This window comes from Ascaphus truei, chromosome 4 (genome assembly GCF_040206685.1).
Source record: "Ascaphus truei isolate aAscTru1 chromosome 4, aAscTru1.hap1, whole genome shotgun sequence".
Classification (NCBI taxonomy): domain Eukaryota; kingdom Metazoa; phylum Chordata; class Amphibia; order Anura; family Ascaphidae; genus Ascaphus; species Ascaphus truei.
Window position 1 is genome coordinate 22,941,097 of NC_134486.1, and position 23,757 is coordinate 22,964,853.

General features: G+C 45.1%; 2 protein-coding genes across 5 annotated transcripts in view; one reads left to right on the forward strand and one right to left on the reverse strand.

Annotated features, from left to right (window-relative positions):
• The first annotated feature begins 1,053 nt into the window (after positions 1–1,053).
• MRPL33 (mitochondrial ribosomal protein L33) lies at positions 1,054–6,153 on the forward strand. 2 transcript variants are annotated; one of them, XM_075595406.1, is made up of 4 exons: positions 1,857–1,885; positions 3,193–3,211; positions 4,733–4,839; positions 5,775–6,153. In XM_075595406.1, the coding sequence occupies exons 1-4, from the start codon at positions 1,864–1,866 to the stop codon at positions 5,822–5,824; spliced, it is 198 nt and encodes a 65-aa protein (XP_075451521.1). In that variant the 5' UTR covers positions 1,857–1,863; the 3' UTR covers positions 5,825–6,153. The 2 variants fall into 2 exon arrangements, 1 of the variants encoding a protein (XP_075451521.1); XR_012800855.1 differs by lacking the exons at positions 1,857–1,885; positions 5,775–6,153 and adding an exon at positions 1,054–1,461 and having other exon boundaries at positions 4,733–4,837.
• Positions 6,154–9,229: 3,076 nt separating this feature from the next.
• RBKS (ribokinase) overlaps positions 9,230–23,757 on the reverse strand; it is a 99,137-nt gene continuing 84,609 nt past the window's right edge. For all 3 annotated transcript variants that reach the window (XM_075595405.1, XM_075595403.1, XM_075595404.1), the window contains one exon: positions 9,230–9,607. In XM_075595405.1, coding sequence (XP_075451520.1) covers positions 9,434–9,607 — 174 coding nt within the window. In that variant the 3' untranslated portion in view covers positions 9,230–9,433. The remainder of the gene's footprint in view (positions 9,608–23,757) is intronic.

Sequence of the window (23,757 nt, forward strand, 5' to 3'; positions counted from 1 at the left end):
GAGTCCAGTATTGAACCGGACTGTCCTGTATTTGGACACTGTCCAGTAAAAAATTAGCGATAATACTGGACATGTATTGGACATGTATGTGTCCGGTATAATCTCTGTGGACATAGTGACCTGACTGGCTTGGGGGCACAGGATTTTCCAGAGCGGGGCTGGGAGCTTCCTCTGTCCTGATTGGCTGCTGCTGGGTAATGCAGCCAATCAGGATTAGCTGTCAGGATTCTGGTGGTGGGGCTGAGAGGAGGAAACAGCATGGAGCGAAGTGTGTGTGTCGCACCTTTCACCATTGTGTCCAGTATTTTTGGATAAGCCACCTGGCAATCGTATACGCACGTGACCCCGAGGTGATTGCGAAGAGGCTTAACACATTGTGGACTCTCACGTTGCTACACCTATACTCCGGGAAATCAGCTGGCTACCTGTCTGCTGCTCCTGCAGTCCTGACGGCTGTGAGGACTCACATAGACTGACAGGGAGCGGAGCCTGACCTCTTCCTCCCAGCGTGTCTGGTGTCCCGTGCTGCAGAGTGGTTTCTCGCTAATGCATTTTTCGAATGCTCCGTTTGTGAGATTTTCCTGGCGATTGTAATTTTTAATACCATAAAATGTATTTATTTTTAAGAGTCACGCTGTGGAGCCTGCGCTTCCTTTTCTTTCCAGATTTCCATGTGATGTGCTTCATCACTTAAAGAAGCGGCAAATAAGTGTCCTCTCTCATACACTACTGTTCTCTGACTTTGTCTAATACCTTTTCCCAGCGGATTACTACCTCACTGGGACTGCTTTGCACCTATTGTCTATATATTTATATATTTGTGTGGCACTTGTTATTATTATTGTGTATTATCACTATTGCAACACATTTAAATCGTTATATATATATATATATATATATCTTTAATTGTTATTCACCTATTATCACTTTATAGGCAGCACTACTTTTTCAGCTTTTATGTTACACTCATAATATAAGTTTGGGGGGGGGGGGGGGGTGAGTTTTACTTCTTTATCCTCCCGCCCTCCCATAAGTAGCCCTATTTAGCCTGTCCTTATACACGGTACACATTTGGAGTGTGGATCTCATTCTCGCCGCCTGTGCCCAGCAGTCACAGTGATCAGTGTGTGCTCTCCCGTGCGCACAGTCCGTGTAAGTATAACATAGTGACTCTGCATGTTAGGTGAGAGTGAGTTACAATGAGTCTCTGTGCTGAACCCACCCGCGGGAATAACGTGGATTCAGTAGAGGATCTTTACACCCAAGTTGTGACGCAGCACGCAGGCAATAGAGCCGGACGGACGCAGGACGCAGCACGCACGTCGGCGTGTGACGTGACCCGGAAGCATTCTCCTGTGCAAGCTACAGTTCCCGGAAGCGCTTCGGGGCTGGTGTGTGTGTCCTTGGATAGGAGACGCGGGAGAGAGAGAGACAGCAGCATGTTCCTGAGCTGTGTAACATGTGAGTGAGTAGCATGTTCCTGAGCTGTGTGACATGTGAGTGAGTAGCATGTTCCTGAGCTGGGTGACATGTGAGTGAGTAGCATGTTCCTGAGCTGGGTGACATGTGAGTGAGTAGCATGTTCCTGAGCTGTGTGACATGTGAGTGAGTAGCATGTTCCCGAGCTGGGTGACATGTGAGTGAGTAGCATGTTCCCGAGCTGGGTGACATGTGAGTGAGTAGCATGTTCCCGAGCTGGGTGATATGTGAGTGAGTAGCATGTTCCCGAGCTGGGTGACATGTGAGTGAGTAGCATGTTCCTGAGCTGGGTGACATGTGAGTGAGCAGCATGTTCCTGAGCTGTGTAACATGTTCCTGAGCGAGTAGCATGTTCCCGAGCTGGGCGACATGTGAGTGAGTAGCATGTTCCTGAGCTGTGTGACATGTGAGTGAGCAGCATTTTCCTGAGCTGTGTGACATGTGAGTGAGTAGCATGTTCCTGAGCGAGTAGCATGTTCCCGAGCTGTGTGACATGTGAGTGAGCAGCATGTTCCCGAGCTGGGTGACATTTGAGTGAGCAGCATGTTCCCGAGCTGGGTGACATGTGAGTGAGCAGCATGTTCTTGAGTTGTGAGTATATGTGATAGCATGGTAATCTGGGCTGTTAGTGGGAGTGGCAGCATTGTATTTCTGAGCATACACACAGTGATGTGATAGTCCCTATTGTAAATCCTGTATCTCTGGAGAACATCAGTGTTAATAAGGTCAGGTTTGGGGTTTGTACCTTGAATTGTAATTTTATTAATTTAATTACCCGTCTTATTCTTGGATCTTCCAAATAAACAATCCCTTCCTAGCAACTCTGCCAAGTTTTATTCACTGGAGAGTTGGGGACTTACTGATCCTTACTGTGATAAATCTCATTGACTGGTGAGTGGTGACCCTGCAATGCAAGATTCCGGTGTGACGTGATCATAACATACTCCACAAGATATGAGGCCCTACTTGCTAAGTGGTGCAATCACATAACACTCCAGGCACCTACTGGAAATTGCTGTGTGTGTGTATGTGCTGTTTATGTTATGGTGAATAGAGAGGGCAGTTACATTACTGTGCAGCCCCCATGCTATGTAATGTTTGGTTGCAATGGAGTTGCTTGGTGCTGTGCATATGACTCCCAAAGCGTTTAATGAAATGTGGGATATGCCTCCGCTGCAGTGCGTATGTACACCTGCACACTTCTGCCTGCGTTATGTTATTCATAAGGTGCCAGCATGCTGCGGCATAGTACCATGTAAGTAATATGTCAAACACAAATATTAGGAGTTCTATATTATTTACTTGTCTATGCAGCCGCTCCTCTTTCCTGACATGTTTGATAATGTCGATTTGAGGCTCCTGGACTTTGTATGTATATCTTTTATTTATATGGCGCCATATATTTACATAGCGCTTGAGACCATTATTAGTGGATTTTTCTCTGATCACTACCTGGCAGAAAATGGGCTGAACTCTTCTGCGCAGGAGCATATGTGAGAGCTGAGACTGCAAAAGCCTCACACAACAGGTGAAGGTAGCAAGAATTATTCATTATTAATTACCCAACCTCTGAGGTATTTGTGTGTGTGTATATATATATATATATATATATATATATAATTACAGGTACTGTAATTGTGAAACGGTTGTGTTTTTGATCAGATTTACTTACATTAAATGTGTTTTCTTCTCTTCCCGTTCACTCTGCAATAGTTGCGAAGAGCAAATCAAAGTAAGTGAATCTTTTAAGAATTTAAAACATTTGTAACTTTATCCCAAGCAGTGACAAGTTAATGTAGTCCTGACAGGTGTGTGTGTGTATTATATGGGGCTGATGTTGCTGCAGGGGTCCCATGATTGAGTTGTGATATCGCATAGGGTGACCTGTACACCTTCATATGCAACGTTGACGTTTCTGGCTGTCATATAGTTATTGAAAAATGAAGTGTTATCATAAGACGGCGCTTAAATTAGAATAAAGTGCAATTCTTAAAATAAGAAAGTACCCATGGATACTACTGGTTTATCAGTGTGAAAAAACCCATAATGTGCATTTATTATGCAATGTGCAAATATAAATATAATGATGATGGATTATAGGTTGCAGCTCAAAGCCTCTTGTGGATTGCTTTTCAAATCCTATATTCACAGAAGTCCAGATCTGTGGGGAGCGCAGATGCATATGAAAAATACAAAACATACAATAGTGCAATGTTTCTAAACAGTGTGTGTACTTGCTCTTCAAAATCCAGCAGGGTGCGTACTCACATATTCCCCTTTCTTTTAAGCATATCCAAAATCAGTGACAATGTTGCGTCTGTACCCCTGTACCCCTGTGTGTCTGGTGACCTTCGTGGAATAAGGTAAAAAAACAGCAGTGCAGACTGATATAAAAGGCTTTTATCTATAAAGGAATAAAGTAGATGCACGCACATGATGTCAAATAATACAGGCATATTTGCACAGAAAGCGTTTGCAGCCGGCTGGGATCCTTGGCGAGTTCACCCCGTCTCTCCTCGGCTGTTCCTGCGTCTCTCGCCTCGGCTCCCGCACTTCCGGGTTGAGTCTTCGGATGATAGCATCCTGTCCGGATCAGGCCCCTGATGAAGCCGGTGAAACACGTAGAGTGAAAATTGCGATCTGTGTAGGACGCCGAACACAGTGCTGCCTGTTCTCCTGGTTATCATCCGGGGACTCAACCCGGAAGTGCGGAGGAGAGAGACGCAGGAACAGCTGAGGAGAGGAGCGGTGCACTCGCCAAAGATCCCAGCCGGCTGCAAACACTTTCTGTGCAAATATGCCTGTATTATTTGACATCATGTGCGTGCATCTACTTTATTCCTTTATAGATAAAAGCCTTTTATATCAGTTTCCCTGTTGTTTTTTTACCTTATTCCACAAAGGTCGCCAGACACAGACGTACAGGGGTACAGACGTACAGGGGTACAGGGGTACAGACGTACAGACACAGACGTGCAGGGGTACAGACACAACATAGTCACTGATTTTGGATATGTTAAAAGAAAGGGGAATATGTGAGTACGCACCCTGTTGGATTTTGAAGACCAAATACACACACTGTTTAGAAACATATTGCACTATTGTATGTTTTTGTTTTGTATTTTTTACATTTGCGCTCCCCAAAGATCTGGACTACTGTCCGTGCAGTCATGTCAGTTGGCCGGTAATATGTCTGTGTAAAACCTGACTTCATTAACATGGTTTGTACTTCACTGGCCTGGTCTTGTCCTAGGACTATCCTCGTGCAGATGCTGAGTGCAGCTGGAAGTGGGTACCGCTTCAATACAAAGAGGAACAGACTTAAGGAGAAGCTCATCTTAAGGAAATATGATCCCTTTGGTAAGTTTAAATTAAGTCTCCAACTTCATCCACCAAGAAAAGCAAGTGATACATTTTGAACATACCCCACACGTTCTCCCCTCTGCTGCCGAGAGCTTTAATGTATTATTTTACATAAGATACTGCTGTGCACGTCCGTGATCCCACCAGGAATGCACATTATTTTCAGATGTATTTATTGGTACATATTTATTTCAGTAGATCAGTTGGTAACGTGACACAGTTGCTAATACACCCAAAAACGTTTGCTGTTCGATCTCTTCCTTGCCACTGATTCCAGTCGTGCAGGTCTCCAAAGCATCACCAGGGGTTGTTTTAGGCTTTACAGAAAGCACTGCAGATCAGATCTTCCCAACCTAATTGAAATACGTCTTGGGCTTGACCATAAGAAAATTGTGTGAGGCATAACAAGGAACCGCTCCAACTCCATTCCTTACAAGAGTTCCTCCTTTCAAGTTTATTTAATTAATATTAGTTTAGACCAGGAGTGGCCAACTTCAGTTCTCAAAGGACAAGGTCAAGTTTTCAGGATATCCCTGCTTCAGCACAGGTCTTTGACTGAGCCACCTGTGCTGAAGCAGGGATATCATGAAAACCTGACCTGTTGGTGTCCCTTGAGGACTGGAGTTGGCCACTTCAATACTTTGTTGAAATCAGTTCTAACATCTGTACATTGTCATTGGAAACCATGGTACTCAAGCATTGCAATCGGTGCCCAGCTAGTTTGAATAAACTATTTTAATGTACAGATATTACCAGTGTCAAAAGACCTCATAACATACTCTTAATGCTCTTACTATGCTACCATGGAAAATGTGTGACTTGTATTGAGATGTATTGAAGTGTTGCATGGCCAAATGTCCGGGACATACTGTATTTAGCATACCTTGTGTTTGCCAGAGATAATGCCACTTTCTCCTTCCTTTCTGTTACAGTGCAGCAACATGTTCTGTTCTTTGAAAAGAAGAAAATCCGCTCCATTTAAACAGTGTGTAGAAATAAGATCCATTTACTACTAAGAGGACTCTTGGGAGTAAACCGCTTTTTCGGATATCCTGCGGCACGTGCGGAGATGAGGAAATAAGACGGCTGCCCAATATGCTGCCATGTGCCGCCCATTGTTAAGCAAAACAATGCAAAGGACATGAGCCCTGCAAATCTGAACACCCATCATGCCAGCTCTATTTATCCTCAACCATTTTACTGCTACGTTTATACGTTTAATTACTAAAACAGATGCTGTTTACTGAGCAGTTCTTCCTTCAAGTTGCAGCCTCTCCAATAAAGTTATTTATATTGGCTGTAAACTCTGAACAGGGCAGTTTTACTTTGTCCGGAATTGGTCTTGTAAATACAAATGCCCGTTTGTACATACAGAAGGCTACTGCGTATGCAGATACTGTACGAGGTTATTTTGTGGGCCAAGGGAGCGTGTTTCCTGAAAATAGCTTGTGTGTAAACTGTTTCAGACTTCAAATCTGCTTTTACATGGGGAGTTAAAAAGAAACTTTCTAGTTGGGAGCCAGAGGCAGAAAGGTGTAACTCCTCCAAAGAAGCCGAGTGCTTGTTACAATTTCATTAATACACCAAGTGGAAGTACCTTACTATTAAAATTTTCTTTTAAAGGTGGAAAAAAAAGGGTTTTTTTTTTAATGCTTTTGGCATATTGAGTGAGCTTCGCAAATCAAATAATGTTAGACATTGTGTGAATAAATATTAGGTGTTACAATGAATTATAAAGTAAAGATCACTTGGGAAAGCTTGCACAGGGTTACATTACGGAAATCATTCATTGTAAGACCTCAATGCAGAGGTTCTGTGCTTATCAAATAGATGCTTTGACAACCCCAAATACATTTGTATAAAGGGAACCAATTATTCCTGTGTATTTTATGTATTTGCTTACTGTGATGGGATTGGTTTTGAGGATCTCCAAGTCACAGCATACGGGGCATCACTAGCTTCTCACCACAGCTGCAATTTCACCAGAAAGTATGTTGTTTTGTAAATAACCATAATTTCTCGCCTTCAGCTAATTTGATCTTGACATCAGTATATGCAAAAGAAAGGGCTCTAGGTTTTCCTTAATTCAGGTCTATTCCATCAATGTTTTAAAACGAATACAATGAACCCCTCCAGTGTTAATATCTCCTGGCTGTTTAATTCTCCCTAGTCACCTGGGCCAATATGAGGATGCAACAGATGAAATTGACATCCTGATCCCTGCATCGTAGTTTTAAACTCATTTTGTTTCCCCCTGGAGGGAAAGCCATGTTTACAGGTATATATCTCGGGGACCTCCTGCTTCTCGCTCTGGTGCAGCTGTTTGCCCTTGTGTTGCACATGAGACTTGGATAACTAACCCCACCCAGTGAGTGCACCTGAAAGCCGCTTCAGTCACCTCATCGTTAACGTCATAGGGTGGGCAAACTGGTGACAAGGATTCTGGGTAATGACGTGCAAGTGAGTCTGTGCTTGTGGCAGTGCGGTACCTTGTACAGTGGTATTTTTGTTACTTTGTTTTTGGTCACCATAACCTTATTGTTAAAGTTGACAACGATCTTTACGAGTCACTAACCAAATTGATAAGTTCAAAGACACCCAGACAGTGGGTTTTCTGATCCTTAGGACAGGCTCTGCTATACAATCTGATTTCATTAGGTGAAAGTTTAATTAAACCTTCATTTTTTTTTTTTTTTTAAAGACACAAGGAGATAAAGGGACATGCCCACTAACCTAATTTGCATGTTATTACCCAGAATCACTGCAGTTTAAAAAACCTGTATGAGAATAGGATGAATAAACCAGATGTGGGAGATCCATGGAAGACATACAGATTCACATATGCTTGTCTCTTTTTCTTACCCACCATCATAACCTTAATGTGTCTGGGCATTCATTCAAAAAGCTATATTGGGCCATGTTTAAAGAGAGCTTTTTCCCTATAAAACACCTTCTCTGCTGGGGGACACTTACTGGTCGCACTCAAGTGAACGAGACATATTTACTAAGCAGACATTCACTTGTATGTTCTTTAAGAGGCCATATTTACAAAGCCGTGTTGTAAGAGCTTATGGAGCAGCATGGCCCATTATAAATTCATACAACAAATGTTAGAAACGGTCACAAATGTGTTATATGTATACATACAGTAGTTACATAAATGAGGTTGGGAAAAAAAGACATACATCCAAGTTCAATTTATACGAGTGTGATTGGAAGTAGGAAATTATTTCTGTAAGTAAATTGCAGTGTACATGAAGCTGCTGAAGGGGGAAGTAATATACTGTCGGCAGAAAGCCCTCTGTCAGGAGTTTATAATCCGCATTATAATACGTTTTTTTTGTTTTAGTTTGCCTTGACTTAAAAGTACACTGCGTAATACAATGTTATTTACCACCTTGTACTGCACTGCAGAATATGTTGGGCACATACAAATAAAGATAATAAGTTCCCTTTCTCAGCAGTAAGGCCATTCCTAGTTATCTCTGGGATGTTCATACACGTGTGCTTGGTAACTCACTGGGTTATCCTCAGATCTGCTGTGGCTGAGGTTCACGGGGAGAAGGCGGAGAAACAATCTCGGGGACAGTATTGTTAAAGGAGCATTGATCCCGTCAAACTCTACTCTGCCAATAAAAGTTTATATTGTTACAGTAGTTTGCACCTCACGGCTCCTCTACAGGAGGGGTGCTGAAGACCCCCCAGAAGGTCAGGTTTTCAGGATATCCCTGCTTCAGCATAGGTGGCTCAATTAGTGGCCCAGTCTTGTGCTGACGCAGGGATATCCTGAAAACGACCTGTTGGGGGGCCTGGAGTTGAGATCCCCTGGTCTAAGGGGTAATTCTTTATATACCGAAGCGGCTATTTAGGAGGTCTCTGGAGATTTTTGGCCCGAAAATGCATATTTAGCATATATAGAATAAGCTCCTTATAGTCTTACCAAAAAGTCTACGCCCAGTTTTGCAACACTCCCTGCTGTATTCATGCTGTCATAAAAGCAGCAGCAACACTGGAGAACACCTAGGAGGAAGGGCAGTATAATAGAGAGGGGATTTCCACATATCTGTGCCATGGAAATGTAACCAGGACCTATATATATATATAATGTTTGTGTTAACACCTGATAAAACCGTTACCAATGATGTACTGAACGGTCTGTAGTTCTCAGAAGTGCAACTTGTGAAACTATTTAAAAAAAAAAAGGAAATGTGTATTCAAATGATGGATCATCCTAAAGCAGCCACCCAACAACTGCAGGATTGTTTCGTTGTAATGTGTATCATTCACAAGCACAACTCTTGATCAAAGGAGTTCCAAAAATCACTGTTAATGAACTAAATGCATCGGTCTAGTGTACGTGAGTAGGAAGACATCATACAACACAGACTGCTGGTAATAGTTATTATTGTCATACCATCAACTACATACAGCGTTGATAAGTTCTATATGAGGTAACAATAATCTTGTGATGCTCAGGAATGATATATAATGCAGTGAAATTATGTTCCAGGTAGTGAAAAAATCAACCCTTTTCCCCTTCAATGCAGCGACTGTCGATATCCATATGTTGCTAATATATCTTCAGCTGATATTAGAACATATCCTGGGGAAGGTCTTTCTTAGATGGATAGGAAGTCTGTGTTCCTGCAGCTTGGACACTCACTGATGCAATGTAATTCGACCGCTTCACCATTTCTTCCATGCTGAGATCCGGATAATGTGCAGCATAAAAAGCCAGAGCTCCCACAAAACTGTCTCCCGCGCCCTATAAGGAAAGAAAATCAAGGTATCACATGATGGGGATTCCATGTTGGAAGAGTAATCAGCTACATTCCAAGTGCCCTTGCAAAGGTGATTTGTAGCTTGGACCTCCAGTATTAAATGGTTTAAGATCAATACTAAGGGGTTATTCAATACAGATGCATTGTCCAGTAGTCGACCAGGAAACCCCAGTTGAAAGCTGCCAGACCTCTGCCTGCTCGCGGCTTTCCCCGCAGCCAGATTTATTTCCCATCAGGATTAGCACAGCAGGGGTCCCTGCTTCTGAATGGGACTCCCGCTGTGTTAATCCTCCCGGGACGCACTGAAGTGGTTCCTCTCCCTGCGCACCTCTAACAGGCGGTCGCGCTGATTTTATTTTAATGACGTAGTATTGAAGTAGGGGGTCTCCGGAGCTGAAGCGTATTAATTTCAGTCCCGGGGATACCCTGCTTTCCAAGTTACAGGCCCCGGTATCGGGTGCTGGTATCTCCTGCAAGTTTAAATGTCCCGGTCACGTGACGCGGGAGAATGAAACATGCAGGAGATACCGGCGCGGCACAGAGGGCTTCAGGAAAAGGGGCTCCCGTGTGTCGGCAGATCGTCTCTAACCGTGGATCCGCATAATATTCCTTATCAGTCTGTATGGAAGTAGCCGTTCCCACACAGGCCAAAGGTATTGGGTCACTTGAGAAGGACCAGCCAGGACTCCCATATGGGCCTAGTGTAACCGGGGCAATACCAATGATGATCCCGAAGCAACAAACGGAGCCGGTCCCACACAAAGTAAAGCAACCAAGTCAATATTTGAGTGTTAAGAGTGGACACTAATAGAAGCATCGTATTCATGTACGTCTGTTATAAAACCAGTACAATGTCACGTGCGTGTGAGCCGTCCCCGTACCTGGGGACACGCATAAAAGACTGTTGTACTTTGTATTGTATGTCTTTATTTATATAGCGCCATTAATGTACATTGCGCTTCACAGTAGTAATACACATAATAATCATATAAATAACAGATAATATAAATAACAGATCATGGGAATAAGTGCTTTAGACATAAAAGGGGGAGTGGAATGACTAGAAGGTCATAATGTGTGCACCTTGCACTATACTAATGTGAAAGGAGGAAAAAACCTAAATGATATAACCTGTGTGATATAGGAACAAAAACTGCAATAAAGTGTATAAGTGGTGCTGGCAGGGAAAAGGTTAATGTTGATCCTTTAACCACTATTGTCAATTAGAGTGTCCCACCACTATATAATTATACTAGAGGTGGTAGTGATTAAGCTACAATATTCTGTCATATGAAACCTACTCCTAGATGGTAGTGAGGGGTGTAACCTGAATTGATATGTACGCTTGGTTTGACAAGTAGATATACAAGCTAAGCGTTACCACCTAGTACGCTGGCTATATCGGAGAGGTCTGTTGCCTATTCCTTTCAGAGTGTTTCGGAGATTTCATTAGGAAGCACAACACTCTGACTACTCCTTAACTATTATGGTTCATGGTTCACAGTACAAGACACATACTTTGTGATCTTGCATCAACTGCTAGTGTTCACCATGACAGACCCACAGGCTCACTAAATATTGAACCTGACGGTCTGGCACAAATGTGTATGTATACCTGATCTATTACTGTATCTACTTGTCAAACCAAGCGTACATATCAATTCAGGTTACACCCCTCACTACCATCTAGGAGTAGGTTTCATATGACAGAATATTGTAGCTTAATCACTACCACCTCTAGTATAATTATATAGTGGTGGGACACTCTAATTGACAATAGTGGTTTTTGTTCTACACTGTCATTTCTATTAGGTACACAGTTCACCTCTCCGTTTTTATTTCAATTATTTTAATTACTTTGGTTCACATTACTGCTGCAATAAATTTTTTTTTTAACTGTTTACTAATAAATATTAAGTTTTAACATAGATATAGGTGATCTCTAGTGCGGCGTACAGGGAGCTTTTCTTTATCTTTTTGATCAACTTTAGACATAAAAGTAACATTAAGGAAGAGGAGTCCCTGCCCCGAGGAGCTTACAGTCTAATTGGTAGGTAGGGAGAACGTACAGAGACAGTAGGAGGGAGTTCTGGTAAGTGCGTCTGCAGGGGGCCAAGCTTTATGTATCATGTGTTCAGAATATCCACAGTGCTATTCATATGCTTCTTTAAGCAAGTGTGTCTTAAGGTGGGTCTTAAGGTGGATAGAGAGGGTGCTAGTATGTATATATGTATGTATATATATCTTTATAGAGCACCGTTAATATACATAGCGCTTTACAGCAGTAATACACGTGACAATCATATAAATACCAAATAATACAAATAACACATAATGGAAATAAGCGCTTCAGACATACAAGTAACATGAAAAGGAGGCCCTGCCCCGAAGAGCTTACAATCTAAATGCTACAAAAGTTCCTGACATCCATTATTTTCCATCCTTGCTACCTCATCGCCCACCCGCCTGAATCCAGCACCCTGAGTCAAGGTAACCCATGCTGCCAAATACACTACATACGCCACCGATGTAATCTCCCTACAAGCCGAGCAGGGAGGGTTACATATAGATTAATAGAATGTGATATAGGCGCTCCTCTCAGTTAAATAGTGCTTATTGATCTGATGTTTCGGTTCCCATTGGATCCTTGAGCAATAAAGCACTATTTAACCTAGAGGAGAATCTATATCATGTTTCATTATTTCACACACACAAATTGGAGGACCCAAGGCCGATGGACGATACATATATATATATATATATATATATATATATATATATATTACACAAAACGAAAAGATGCTCAGGGCACTCTAAATGGGCAAGCATAGGACAACTAACTTATCTTTTTCCTGTGTGTGTATGTATATATATATATATATATATATATATATATCTTATACTATATTAGTGAAAGCACTGTATGCCTGCATGCATGCCTGCCTGGATGTCCGGTGTCCCTAGGGGCAATCTCATTGGTCCCTTGGCCCGCCCCCCTCTCATTGGCCTCACACACACACACCACCCCCTTGGCCCGCCCCCCACACCTCTCATTGGCCTGAGGCGGAGTGACGGGCCAAAGGTGTGTGTGTGTGTGTGTGTGTGTGTGTGTGTGTGTGTGCACGCACGCACGCACGCACACACACACACACACACACACCGCTCCCCGCTCCAAATCACCTCTCCCCGCTCCAAATCACCCCTCCCCGCTCCAAATCACCTCTCCCCCCTCCCCGCTCCAAATCACCTCTCCCCCCTCCCCGCTCCAAATCACCTCTCCCCCTCCCCGGCGGCATCACCTCTCCCCCTCCCCAGCGGCATCACCTCTCCCCCCTCCCCGCTCCAAATCACCTCTCCCCCTCCCCAGCGGCATCATCTCTCCCCCTCCCCAGCGGCGCTCAAACTGAACTCTCCCCCTCCCCAGCGGCATCACCTCTCCCCCTCCCCAGCGGCGCTCAAACTGAACTCTCCCCCTCCTCAGCGGCATCACCTCTCCCCGCTCCAAATCACCTCTCCCGTACCCCCGGCGGGGGAACAGGCAGCTGCCACGCGGCGCGTAAGATGGCGGACCCCCTTCCTCCCTCGCGGCGCCGAGTCAGACGGTGGCGGCGCCCGGAAGTACAGGTAGGTGTCGCTCCCTCACCTCCGGCGCCAAACGGAACTGAGAAAGGGCGCATCAACAGAGACGTGTGTGTGTGTGTGTGTGTGTGTGTGTGTCACTGTCCACTGCCCCCCCTCCTGTCCACTGCCCCCCCTCCTGTCCACTGCCCCCCCCCTCCTGTCCACTGCCCCCCCCTTCCTGTCCACTGCCCCCCCCTCCTGTCCACTGCCCCCCCCTCCTGTCCACTGCCCCCCCCTCCTGTCCACTGCCCCCCCCTCCTGTCCACCTCCCCCCCTCTCCTGTCCACTGCCCCCCATCCTGTCCACTGCCCCCCTTCCTGTCCACTGCCCCCTCCTGTCCACCCCCCCCCCCTCCCCCTCTCCTGTCTACTGCCCCCCCTCCTGTCCACTGTCCGTCCCTCCTGTCCACTGTCCCCCCCTCCTGTCTACTGTCCGTCCCCCCCTCCTGCCCCCCCCCTCCTGCCCCCCCCCTCCTGTCCACTGTCCGTCCCTCCTGTCCACTGTCCCCCCATCCCCCCATCCTGTCCACTGTCCGTCCCCCACCTCCTGTCCACTGTCCGTCCCCACACCCTCCTGTCCACTGTCCGTCCCCACACCCTCCTGTCCACTGTTCGTCCCTCCCCTCTGGGGAACACGGAGAAAGAGGGAGAGAGAAGGGAGCGGGAAATTTTACTCACGGGCAACGCCAGGTCTCTCTCCCCCTCGCCGCTACAACTCACCTCTCTCCCTCTCCGCCGCCGCTCCAACTGGAACAGATGGCGGCGCCCGGAATGACCCCCTTCCTCCCTCGCGGCGCCCAGTGAGAAGATGGCGGCGCCCGGAACTACAGGTAGGTGTCGCGTGTGTCGCCCCCCCTACTTCTCCCCCCCCCCACTTCTCCCCACCTCTCCCCCCCCTACCTCTCCCCACCTCTCCCCCCCCTCACCCCCCTACCTCTCCCCCCCCTCACCCCCCCTCCTCCCCACCACCCCCCCTCCTCCCCACCACCCCCCCTCCTCCCCACCTACCTCCCAGAGCACGCTCTCTACGGCTCAACATCCCCGAGGAGCAGGAGGAGGGCGGCAGGGACTTAATGCTGCTAGGTGAGGAAATGCAAGGGGAGGAATCCATGCCTTTGACGCCCCCCCCCCCCTGCCTTTGACGCCCCCCCCCCCTGCCTTTGACGCCCCCCCCCTGCCTTTGACGCCCCCCCCCCGCCTTTGACGCCCCCCCCCCTGCCTTTGACGCCCCCCCCCTGCCTTTGACGCCCCCCCCCTGCCTTTGACGCCCCCCCCCCCGCCTTTGACGCTTCCCCCCCGCCTTTGACGCCCCTGCCTTTGACGCCCCCCCCCTGCCTTTGACGCCCCCCCCTGCCTTTGACGCCCCCCCCCCGCCTTTGACGCCCCCCCCCCTGCCTTTGACGCCCCCCCCCTGCCTTTGACGCCCCCCCCCTGCCTTTGACGCCCCCCCCCCTGCCTTTGACGCCCCTGCCTTTGACGCCCCCCCCCCCTGCCTTTGACGCCCCCCCCCTGCCTTTGACGCCCCCCCCTGCCTTTGATGCCTCCCCGCCTTTGACGCCTCCCCTCCCCTGACTCCCCTCCCTGGTGCTCCCCTCCCCGGCGCTCCCCTCCCCGGCGCTCCACTCACATCACCTCCCACACACTGACTGACACACACAACTTACTGACACACTGACGCGCGCACACACACTGATGACACACACACACTGATGACACACACACACTGACTGACACACACACACTGACTGACACACACACACTGACTGACACACACACACCGACTGACACACACACCGACTGACACACACACCGACTGACGCGCGCACACTGACTGCCGCACGCGCACACACACCCCCACACACACACACTGACTGCCGCACGCGCACACACACTGACTGACAGCCGCACGCACACACTGACTGACGCGCACACAAACCCTGACTGACGCACACACGCACGCACACACTGACTGAGGCACACACTGACTGTGTGTGCGTCAGTCAGTCTGTGTGTGTTTGTGTTTCTGCCTCAGACTCACTGACGCGCGCGCAAACACACAGTGACTGACGCACACACGCTACATGAAGCTGTAAAGGAGGGAGGGAGGGAGGGGGGGGACTGGATTGATGTGAATGGGGGACAAACAGAGAGAGGGGGGGAGGGGAGAGAGAGGAACGGGAACATTACATCCCGGGCAACGCCGGGTCTCTCAGCTAGTATATATATATACACACACACACACACGTATATACTCGTATCTATATAAACAGAATAATTGATAGATAGCACAGAAAGGACATTTTATATGCATACACACACGTACAAAAAAAGTAAAGAACATGTAACAGTTTTGAAATGCAAAGATTAGGGGTGCCTGACCTCTGACTCCGTCTCTCCTTTTACGCGGAAATTATATCAGAAAACATCTATGAAATATTTGTATATAAAAGCATCAAAAATGATATGAAATGTATAGGGTTTGAATTTCTTAACATACACCTATCATCCATCAAAGGATTTCACAACCCTGCTCCACAAACAGATATCACTGGGCAACATTAGAAAACATGGAAATTCAAATATATTATTTATGTCCTTTATATAATGTATTTATTAGTCAGTCCTAGTCAGTCCTGATTCCTGCAGGCAGTGTAAGGGTTCATTTTCTCTAGGCCCAAGTTGTTACATATTTTGTGTTTAATGTTGCATTCTGAACCTCTTCAATGTACATCGGTGTGGCCCAAAAGGCGAATGCCTGATGGGGCTCCCCAAAAGCTTCTCACCTCTGCACAGGACCAGCGTGCTAAGGGTTAACATTTGCTTGTACTTTGTGGAATATCAACCCCACCCACTGGAATGTTAATGAGCCAAGAGGACAAAGAACTTTGTATTCGCAGCTGCATTAAATCTGAACCCCTTCAGTGTACATCTGCGTCACCCCATAGGCGGACAGCCTTTGGCGCAGCTAAAGGGTGTGAGCCGTTTGTTGATTTTTGGTGATGTCAAAGCTTCTCTATTTCAATCTGAAACTCACCAGCCCTTTTATCCGCTGTATCCAATTTTTCCAACTAGATCTGTCCATGAAATGTCTGTGAATTGACTGTATAACCCTGTTCATTTAATGTAACCATGTATTGTTATAACTCTATGCCCAGGACATACTTGAAAACAAGAGGTAACTCTCAATGGATTACTTCCTGGTAAAACATTTTTATAAATAAATAAATCTCCCATCATACAGTTCTTCCACTTCAGCCAGGGATTCTGAGAAATGACATGCAAATGCACGCACAGTGGTTATCCATAGCTGGAATTCTGTTTTTCAGGTTTCGGTTACCCAGACAAGAACACAAATCTTCTGCAAACAGGATTTAAGAGATTGCTGCAACCAATGCAAAAAAAAAAATATATAAATTTTTTTTTTTTGGCGCCCTGCACAGCGGTCAAATGCTTTAAAAAATAGTGATGGAAATATCTGCTAATCCTTCTTTCTATTGTCCTCTGTATGTGTACTTTTTTTCTTTTTTTTACAAATCCATGTCTAGACTTTTAAAGCAATTTATTAATATTACTCCAATTTCACAAGTAGAACTTTCCATGAGCGGAAGCCTCCAGTCTTCCAGTTATCTGATGCCCCCTTGCTCTCCTTTGTTGCAGGTTGCTTCCTTTTGGCAGGGTTATCAGCTGTTAACGTTGGGTGGATATGCTGCCACATTGGCTGGACTTTGCTGCTATTAATATGTGGTGGCTCGCGCCCTGAGAGGCAAGCTCGGAGCTGATTGCTATCTGAAGACAGCAGATGAAGCTGCTTCACGGAAAGTATTTTACAAAGGGAAATTGTATTGTATTACACAGTATCCAACAATTGTGCTGTCCGTATCCCCAGAGAAACAGCTTTTCATCAATAACACTTAGGAGAATTGAATTTACAGGACAATCATTTTGCTGCATTTTTGGCCAAAAGTGTTGTTCTGCAGGCTCAGAGCGCTCATAATTGTGGAAGTGTCAGCTCTTGAAAGGCCGTGTAAAAACGGTTTTGTTGGAAGAAGACACCGCCGACGAAAATGCCTCAAACTATATTGGCGAAGCTCTGAATGTTACCCTTTTGGTATTAAATTGGTAGAAATTCACCTCTATTAGGGATCTGTATGAAATACAGTTGGTTGTGATTTTGCTCTGCCGCGGCTATAAGAATAGTTGTACAAAATGAAACGTGCAGAGTTCCTTTACTCCAAGACTTCCTAGTGTCTCGTCGTTATTTTCTTCCGCGTGTTAAAAACGTTCACGCAGCCGGCCAGGAACACCTTGTAAAGAAAATAACCATTCTAATGGTTTGCTCTAACCACATGTAACTATGCCAATAGCACAGCTCTGGCTGCTTTCATGGGGTTTGGAAATGAATTACACATTCAATTGAATGGATTGGGGGCCTTTGAATGGGGGAGTGTTTGTCAAGCAAGTGTTTTCTTTCCCCTCATCTCCTCCTTATCAGAGAGACAAGGAAAGCTGCTGCAGGGGGGACTCTGGCTGCACAAGCACTTACTGACCACACAGTAACTTGAGACCAGTGTGGGCAACATGATATACGGTACAGGTGCACCAAGTGCCGCAGTTGTGGCCCTATAAACCCTATAAGGGCTGTCCATAATATATTGCCCCTTATAATCCCTCCCTAGAACATCTCTCTCCTCACTCTCTGTGCTGATCTCTGCCCTCTCTCTGGGCTTATCTCTCACCTCCCCTCTCTCCCTCTGTTTGGGCTTGATCTCTCATCCCCCCCCCCTCTCTCTGTGCTCCCTCTCTCTGTGTTGATCCCCCCCCCTGTCACCGTGCTGATCTCACTCTCCTCACTCCACCTTTCTCAATCCTCCCCTCCCAGCACCTTTTTCTGCCTCCTCCACCCCCCTCACTGGACCCCTACCTGTGGTGCGGGTCCATCCAGAACTCTGGGCCATACCCGGCGCTAAAGGGGGAACATCCAAGTGTCTGAAACCAGAAGCCAGGCTCCCCTCCAGCACTATCAGAGAGCGGGAGTAGCAAATGGGAGTTACAGGGGAGAGCCTTGCCGGACGCATGTAGCCCCGAGCCACTTCCTCACTAGTTCTTTAGACCAGCGGTGCACAAAGTGGGGGGCGCAGGATTTTTTTGGGGGGCACGGGCGGTTGTAGAATCTCAGCGCTCTTCCCAGTGGCATTTATATTAAATGCCAGGGGATCGCGTGAGGCCTCTGCAAGCTGAACTTACCGTGATTCTGAAGGCTGCTGTGACGCGTCTCCCTGACAACGGGGTCACGTGACCCCGCGGCATCATATGACGCCGCTGAGCAAGATAAGGGGGGCGCGAGTGGGAGCTGGCAGGGGGGCGCAGCGCCAAAAGTTTGCGCTCCCCTGCTTTAGACAAATGTAGCCAAAGGAAATCAAACCACTCTTAAGTCTCAGCTCACCATGTTTGCATAATTATGTTAAACAATTATTTAAAAAACACTTATAACTGTGAGATTTAGGTAAAAAAATATGCATACATATAGTACATACATATAGCACATACTGTACATGCATACACATTACATACATATTGTACATGCATACACATAGTACATACATATAGCACATACTGTACATGCATACACATTACATACATATTGTACATGCATACACATAGTACATACATATAGCACATACTGTACATGCATACATATAGCACATACTGTACATGCATACATATAGCACATACTGTACATGCATACATATAGCACATACTGTACATGCATACATATAGCACATACTGTACATGCATACATATAGCACATACTGTACATGCATACACATAGCACATACTGTACATGCATACATATAGCACATACTGTACATGCATACACATAGCACATACTGTACATGCATACATATAGCACATACTGTACATGCATACATATAGCACATACTGAACATGCATACACATAGTACATACAAAGATAGATGCAGATCAGGCTGACTCAGGCTACGCTTATAGTGCCAGCGATGGCAACGGTGACGTCAGGCTGCGGTCGCTGGAAAAATCAAATTGAGATGACTTCCAGCAGTCGCGACCGCGCCGTCGCTCCACGCTCTTACTATAAGCGCACGCGACGGCAGCAATGCATTTGTTTTGACGCGATGTCGCGTCGCTGTCACTATAAGCGCAGCCTCACACTCAGACTGCCATAGGAATACCCGCCCAGTGTCCCGAGGCTAGCAAAGATTCCCGGGGGTCTCCCCGAAATCTTTAACAGGAAACAAATTAGATTACATTTTACTTCGAGGGTGATGTCATCTCAGAAATATTCCATCCATAAATTGTGGGGGGAAAAGCTATTTTTTTTTCACTCGCTACAGTATGTGGTTTGCCCCTTCATCACAGTGCTCATCAATAAAAATTCAGAGACCCCTTATCTCGCTTCCAAACCCCCCTCACAGGATCTCCGAGCTTTCACCTCCTGACACAAATGTCAGACATACAGTGTGCATGAAATAACTCATCACCAGTATACCAGACATCAAGTGCAGGTTCAGCCACCCACATCGTTTCCCGGAATAGTTGATGTAATGTTAATATCTGTTGTAAATGACCTGAGATCTTCAGATCATAATTAGATGACCCTTCCCCTGATGACTCAGACCTCTCTTCCCCCTACACATGGCAAGATAAGACTCAGTATGGGAATTCTCCAGGTGTTTACCTCTGTCTGGGAATCATCAAGCAGTTATCAAGGGATCCATTTGCACTTCCGGACTGATTTATGGTTGATTCACTAAGGAGCCAGTAACAAGCTGTACTGGCCATTAACCCCTGCATTCCTATCCCATGACTTTTTAAACTCAATAAGCCATGTGTGCACACACCCCCACCCACTTTTTACTATACAAAGTCCATTCACCATTTCAAAAGAGATCAAAGGGCAGATAAATATGCACTCAAATTCCATTCCAAAACATTCTCCTACTTGTGGTTTGAAGAGGGAGAAGAAAGAAATGATGCACAGTAACCCAGCACACATTTCTTTATGGTTAATTGCCACAGAAGCCTCTGCATTATCACTTAAGGTCTCCAGACGTCTGCAGGCAAAACAATAACTAGCTGTAATCTCAATGCAAGACAAATTCATTTAGACCTGTCAACTCTCCCTGATTGTCTGTGAGTCTGATTTCAAGGCACTCTCACTGATTTTTTTTTTTTTTTACATTGCAGAAGTGTCATAGACTTCAATGACTCCATAAGCTCCAAATCTCATTTGGAAGTTGATATCTCTGTTAACGTTATAAATGTTCTAATAGTAACATTGTAACGATAGTTAATATTAACGATGAAGGACACCCCCTTTCCCCCCCCACCGAGAGGCTCAAAAGCTTGTAACATTACTTGTTGGTCCAATAAATGGTATTATATCACCTACTTCCTAACTCGTTTGCTACCACATGGAAGAAAAGACTAACACGACTACCCCCCCTTCTGTGCCTGCAATAGTCACATTGTAACCCGTTTACTGACTGAGGGGACAGAAATTTATTGCAGTGCGGCCCCTCGGCCAGGGAAGGGTATAACCATCCAGGGCAACATGAGGACACCCGGATCAGGGAGATTTGGGAGGAAAATGTTGGATCTTCTGATGTAGTAAAACCATTACCAGAGAAGCTGTAAGCTCCATGGGAAAGAGTATTTTGCCTGTATGCTCCATAGTAACGGTGTCCTTTTTTCCCCCTCAGTAACATGACAGGGTCTGGAGGATAGTTAGACACTGGCTAAAATAACAAGTAAAAATAACTAGCCGAAAATATTTTTAATAAGATTGAATATACGTGTCTATAGCTGTTCAAATACGGACAGTAAAATACAGAATAATGTATCTAATTCATGTTGAAGGCACTCACTTGACATGACAACAAAGTGTCTATTCAAAGACTACACTTGTAGGTTTATAGGGATTCTGCATCTGTAAAATTCTACATATCAAAATATATGTGGGAATATATTCAGACTAACTGCACTGTTATTAGAAATATGTACAAAGTACAAAACAGTAGTAATAAAATAGATTGTAAAAGAATAAGGCTGGTCCTATAGTAGGTGCGTGACGCACGCTTTTTGTGTGTATGCTGTGAGCGAAGGTACTGTGTGTGTATGTGAGTTAAAGCTGCAGTTCAGTCAATATCCTACATGTGTGTTTTTTTAATAAATCAGTTCTGTAGTAAGAAAAAATACTTTTAGCATTTTCTGTTTTTAAAAAAACAACTTTGAAAGACCAATTTTCTTGTATTCTATTTTAACAGCCATTTGCTAAGGCACTGCCCCTTCATGTCCTGTCACAAGCCCTGGCACACCCCTTTGTCAGCCCTGCCCTCCCTCTAGCACATGTCAGTGCAGGAGTGCTCATGCATATTCATGAGCTTCCACTGAGTGACAGAAGTAGAAGAAAAACATATGCCAGCTCTAAAGATCTTGCCAAATTTTGCCGATCAATACATGGAGAAGGAATTGACTGGCAGCTATACAGTTCTTTAGGTAATTAGAGATTGCCCACATGAAACTATTGAAGTAAAAAAATAAATTAAAAAAAAAAAAAAAGACTAAACTGCAGCTTTAATTTATTAAATAATATATTAAAAAAAAAACAATAAAAATAATTTTAATTTATTCAATTTTGACACATACACAGACACACACACACACATATATATATATATACACATTTCAGCGGCGCAAAATCTTTCTTTTCCCAATCTTCCCCCTTGTCGGCCGGCGCCACGCTCACTGCCGTGTGCGCGCGCGCGGCACCATTATAGAAAGGCTGACTAACCACAGCCAATTATAAGTGCCGCGCACGCTGCCACTATATAATAGCCCTAAGTCAGACACACTGTTAGTTGGAAGTCTACACTTGATTCATGTGAAAGCCGTCTGCACCGATAGCTACTTTTTTTTATTTAGAATGTTATTTTTATTTACTATAATAGATCTCATCTTGCCATTTCCAAGGCGGTTATTTTTCAAACCTGATGCTTTGCGCTGAGCGTTTTAAATATTAGGTATCCATCCGGGAGGTGAAAATGGAGCTCTCAGCAGAGCCCTGCGCATGCTGAAGGTTACCACGGAAACTAGAGAGGAAGACAATCACGATTTAAAATAAACACAAAAAAATAAAAAAAGGGGCATGGCATGAATACTGAACATTTTATCAGTTAAACTCATCTTGCTTCTTGGGGGGGGGGAGGGGGGGAGGATTGTTACTTTAAATTAAGACTAACGATCAAACCCGAAAATATATTAATTCTAACAATGCAAGTTAAGTGTGATTGTGGTACGCCTGCGGGTAAGTCTTTCACCCTTACTCCAAATACACTGTATTTAGATACAGTGACAGCATTACGTGTAAGTGCCACCTTAGTGTTATTCTGACTTTGGTTTGTTTTTTCAAAAAAGAAAAAAAAACTCTTGAAAACTTGAATGGAGCTTCCAGCTTCCCTGACGAGGAGAAAAGCAAAGCATTGCTGTCTGCTCGGAAAGGATGAGCCATGTGAGCTCCCGCCTTTGTTGCTGTACTATACCAGGGGTGGATACAGAAAAGATCCCCGGCGGATCAAAAAGAATTCCCCAAAGTAGCACTTATCCACAAAAGTACAGTACATACCGCAGGAGAGGCAGATAGCCTTCTAGTGCAGTTCATTAGTGAAAACGGTGAAATTGTAGCCATAGAACAGCTGATCAGCCAAAGGAATAATACAATTCAAAATAATTGAATATTCTAACTCACTTAGTGCAAATATATACAGTGTTGAGCAAACATATAATTAAAATATCCCCAGCGGTGGGATTGGATGCATATAAGTCATCGTGTGCATAAATAGTGCACATTAATGTTAACAGTTATAGCTTAATCCAGTTATAGCATTCATTGGAAAGGAGACCAATGGTCAAGTTAGCCTTATAAATGAGCCCTGTATTAGCTGAAGGTATCTCAGACCCAATGATATCATCCTTATCTGAACCATGTATGGATAAAGGAGGTGACCATTATGAGAGCTGATTATTTATATATCTGACCCATATATCTCCGGGAAGTGAATCACCATGAGTGGTCACACATATAGATAAGTATACGCGTGTGCTAGTGATACGCGGTATAGGAGGCTTTGGGGATTCTTTTTGATCCGCCTTGGATCTTTTCTGTATCTATCCAATTCATCACCCCGTACACCACACACTATTTTCCATTCACCTAACAGGTGATTATTAAGGTTGAGCGGTTCTTTTTTGTTCTCTATATGTCTACACCAGGTCTGGCCAACTCACGTCCTCAGGGGCCACCAACAGGCCAGGTATTAGGGATAGTCCCGTTTCATTATAGGTGGCTTAATTAGTGGCTCATTCTTTGACTGAGACACCTGTGCTGAAGCAGGGACATCCTAAAAAACCTGACCTGTTGGTGGCCCTTGAGGACTGCAGTTGGACATCCCTGTACTATACGATGGGCTGTATTAATG

Excerpts from the sequence above, each read along its gene's own strand:
- MRPL33 (XM_075595406.1), top strand. The coding sequence starts at position 1,864 with ATGTTCCTGAGCTGTGTGACAT. Across the intron at positions 4,840-5,774 it reads AAGGAAATATGATCCCTTTG|TGCAGCAACATGTTCTGTTC; the intron begins GTAAGTTTAAAT and ends TTTCTGTTACAG.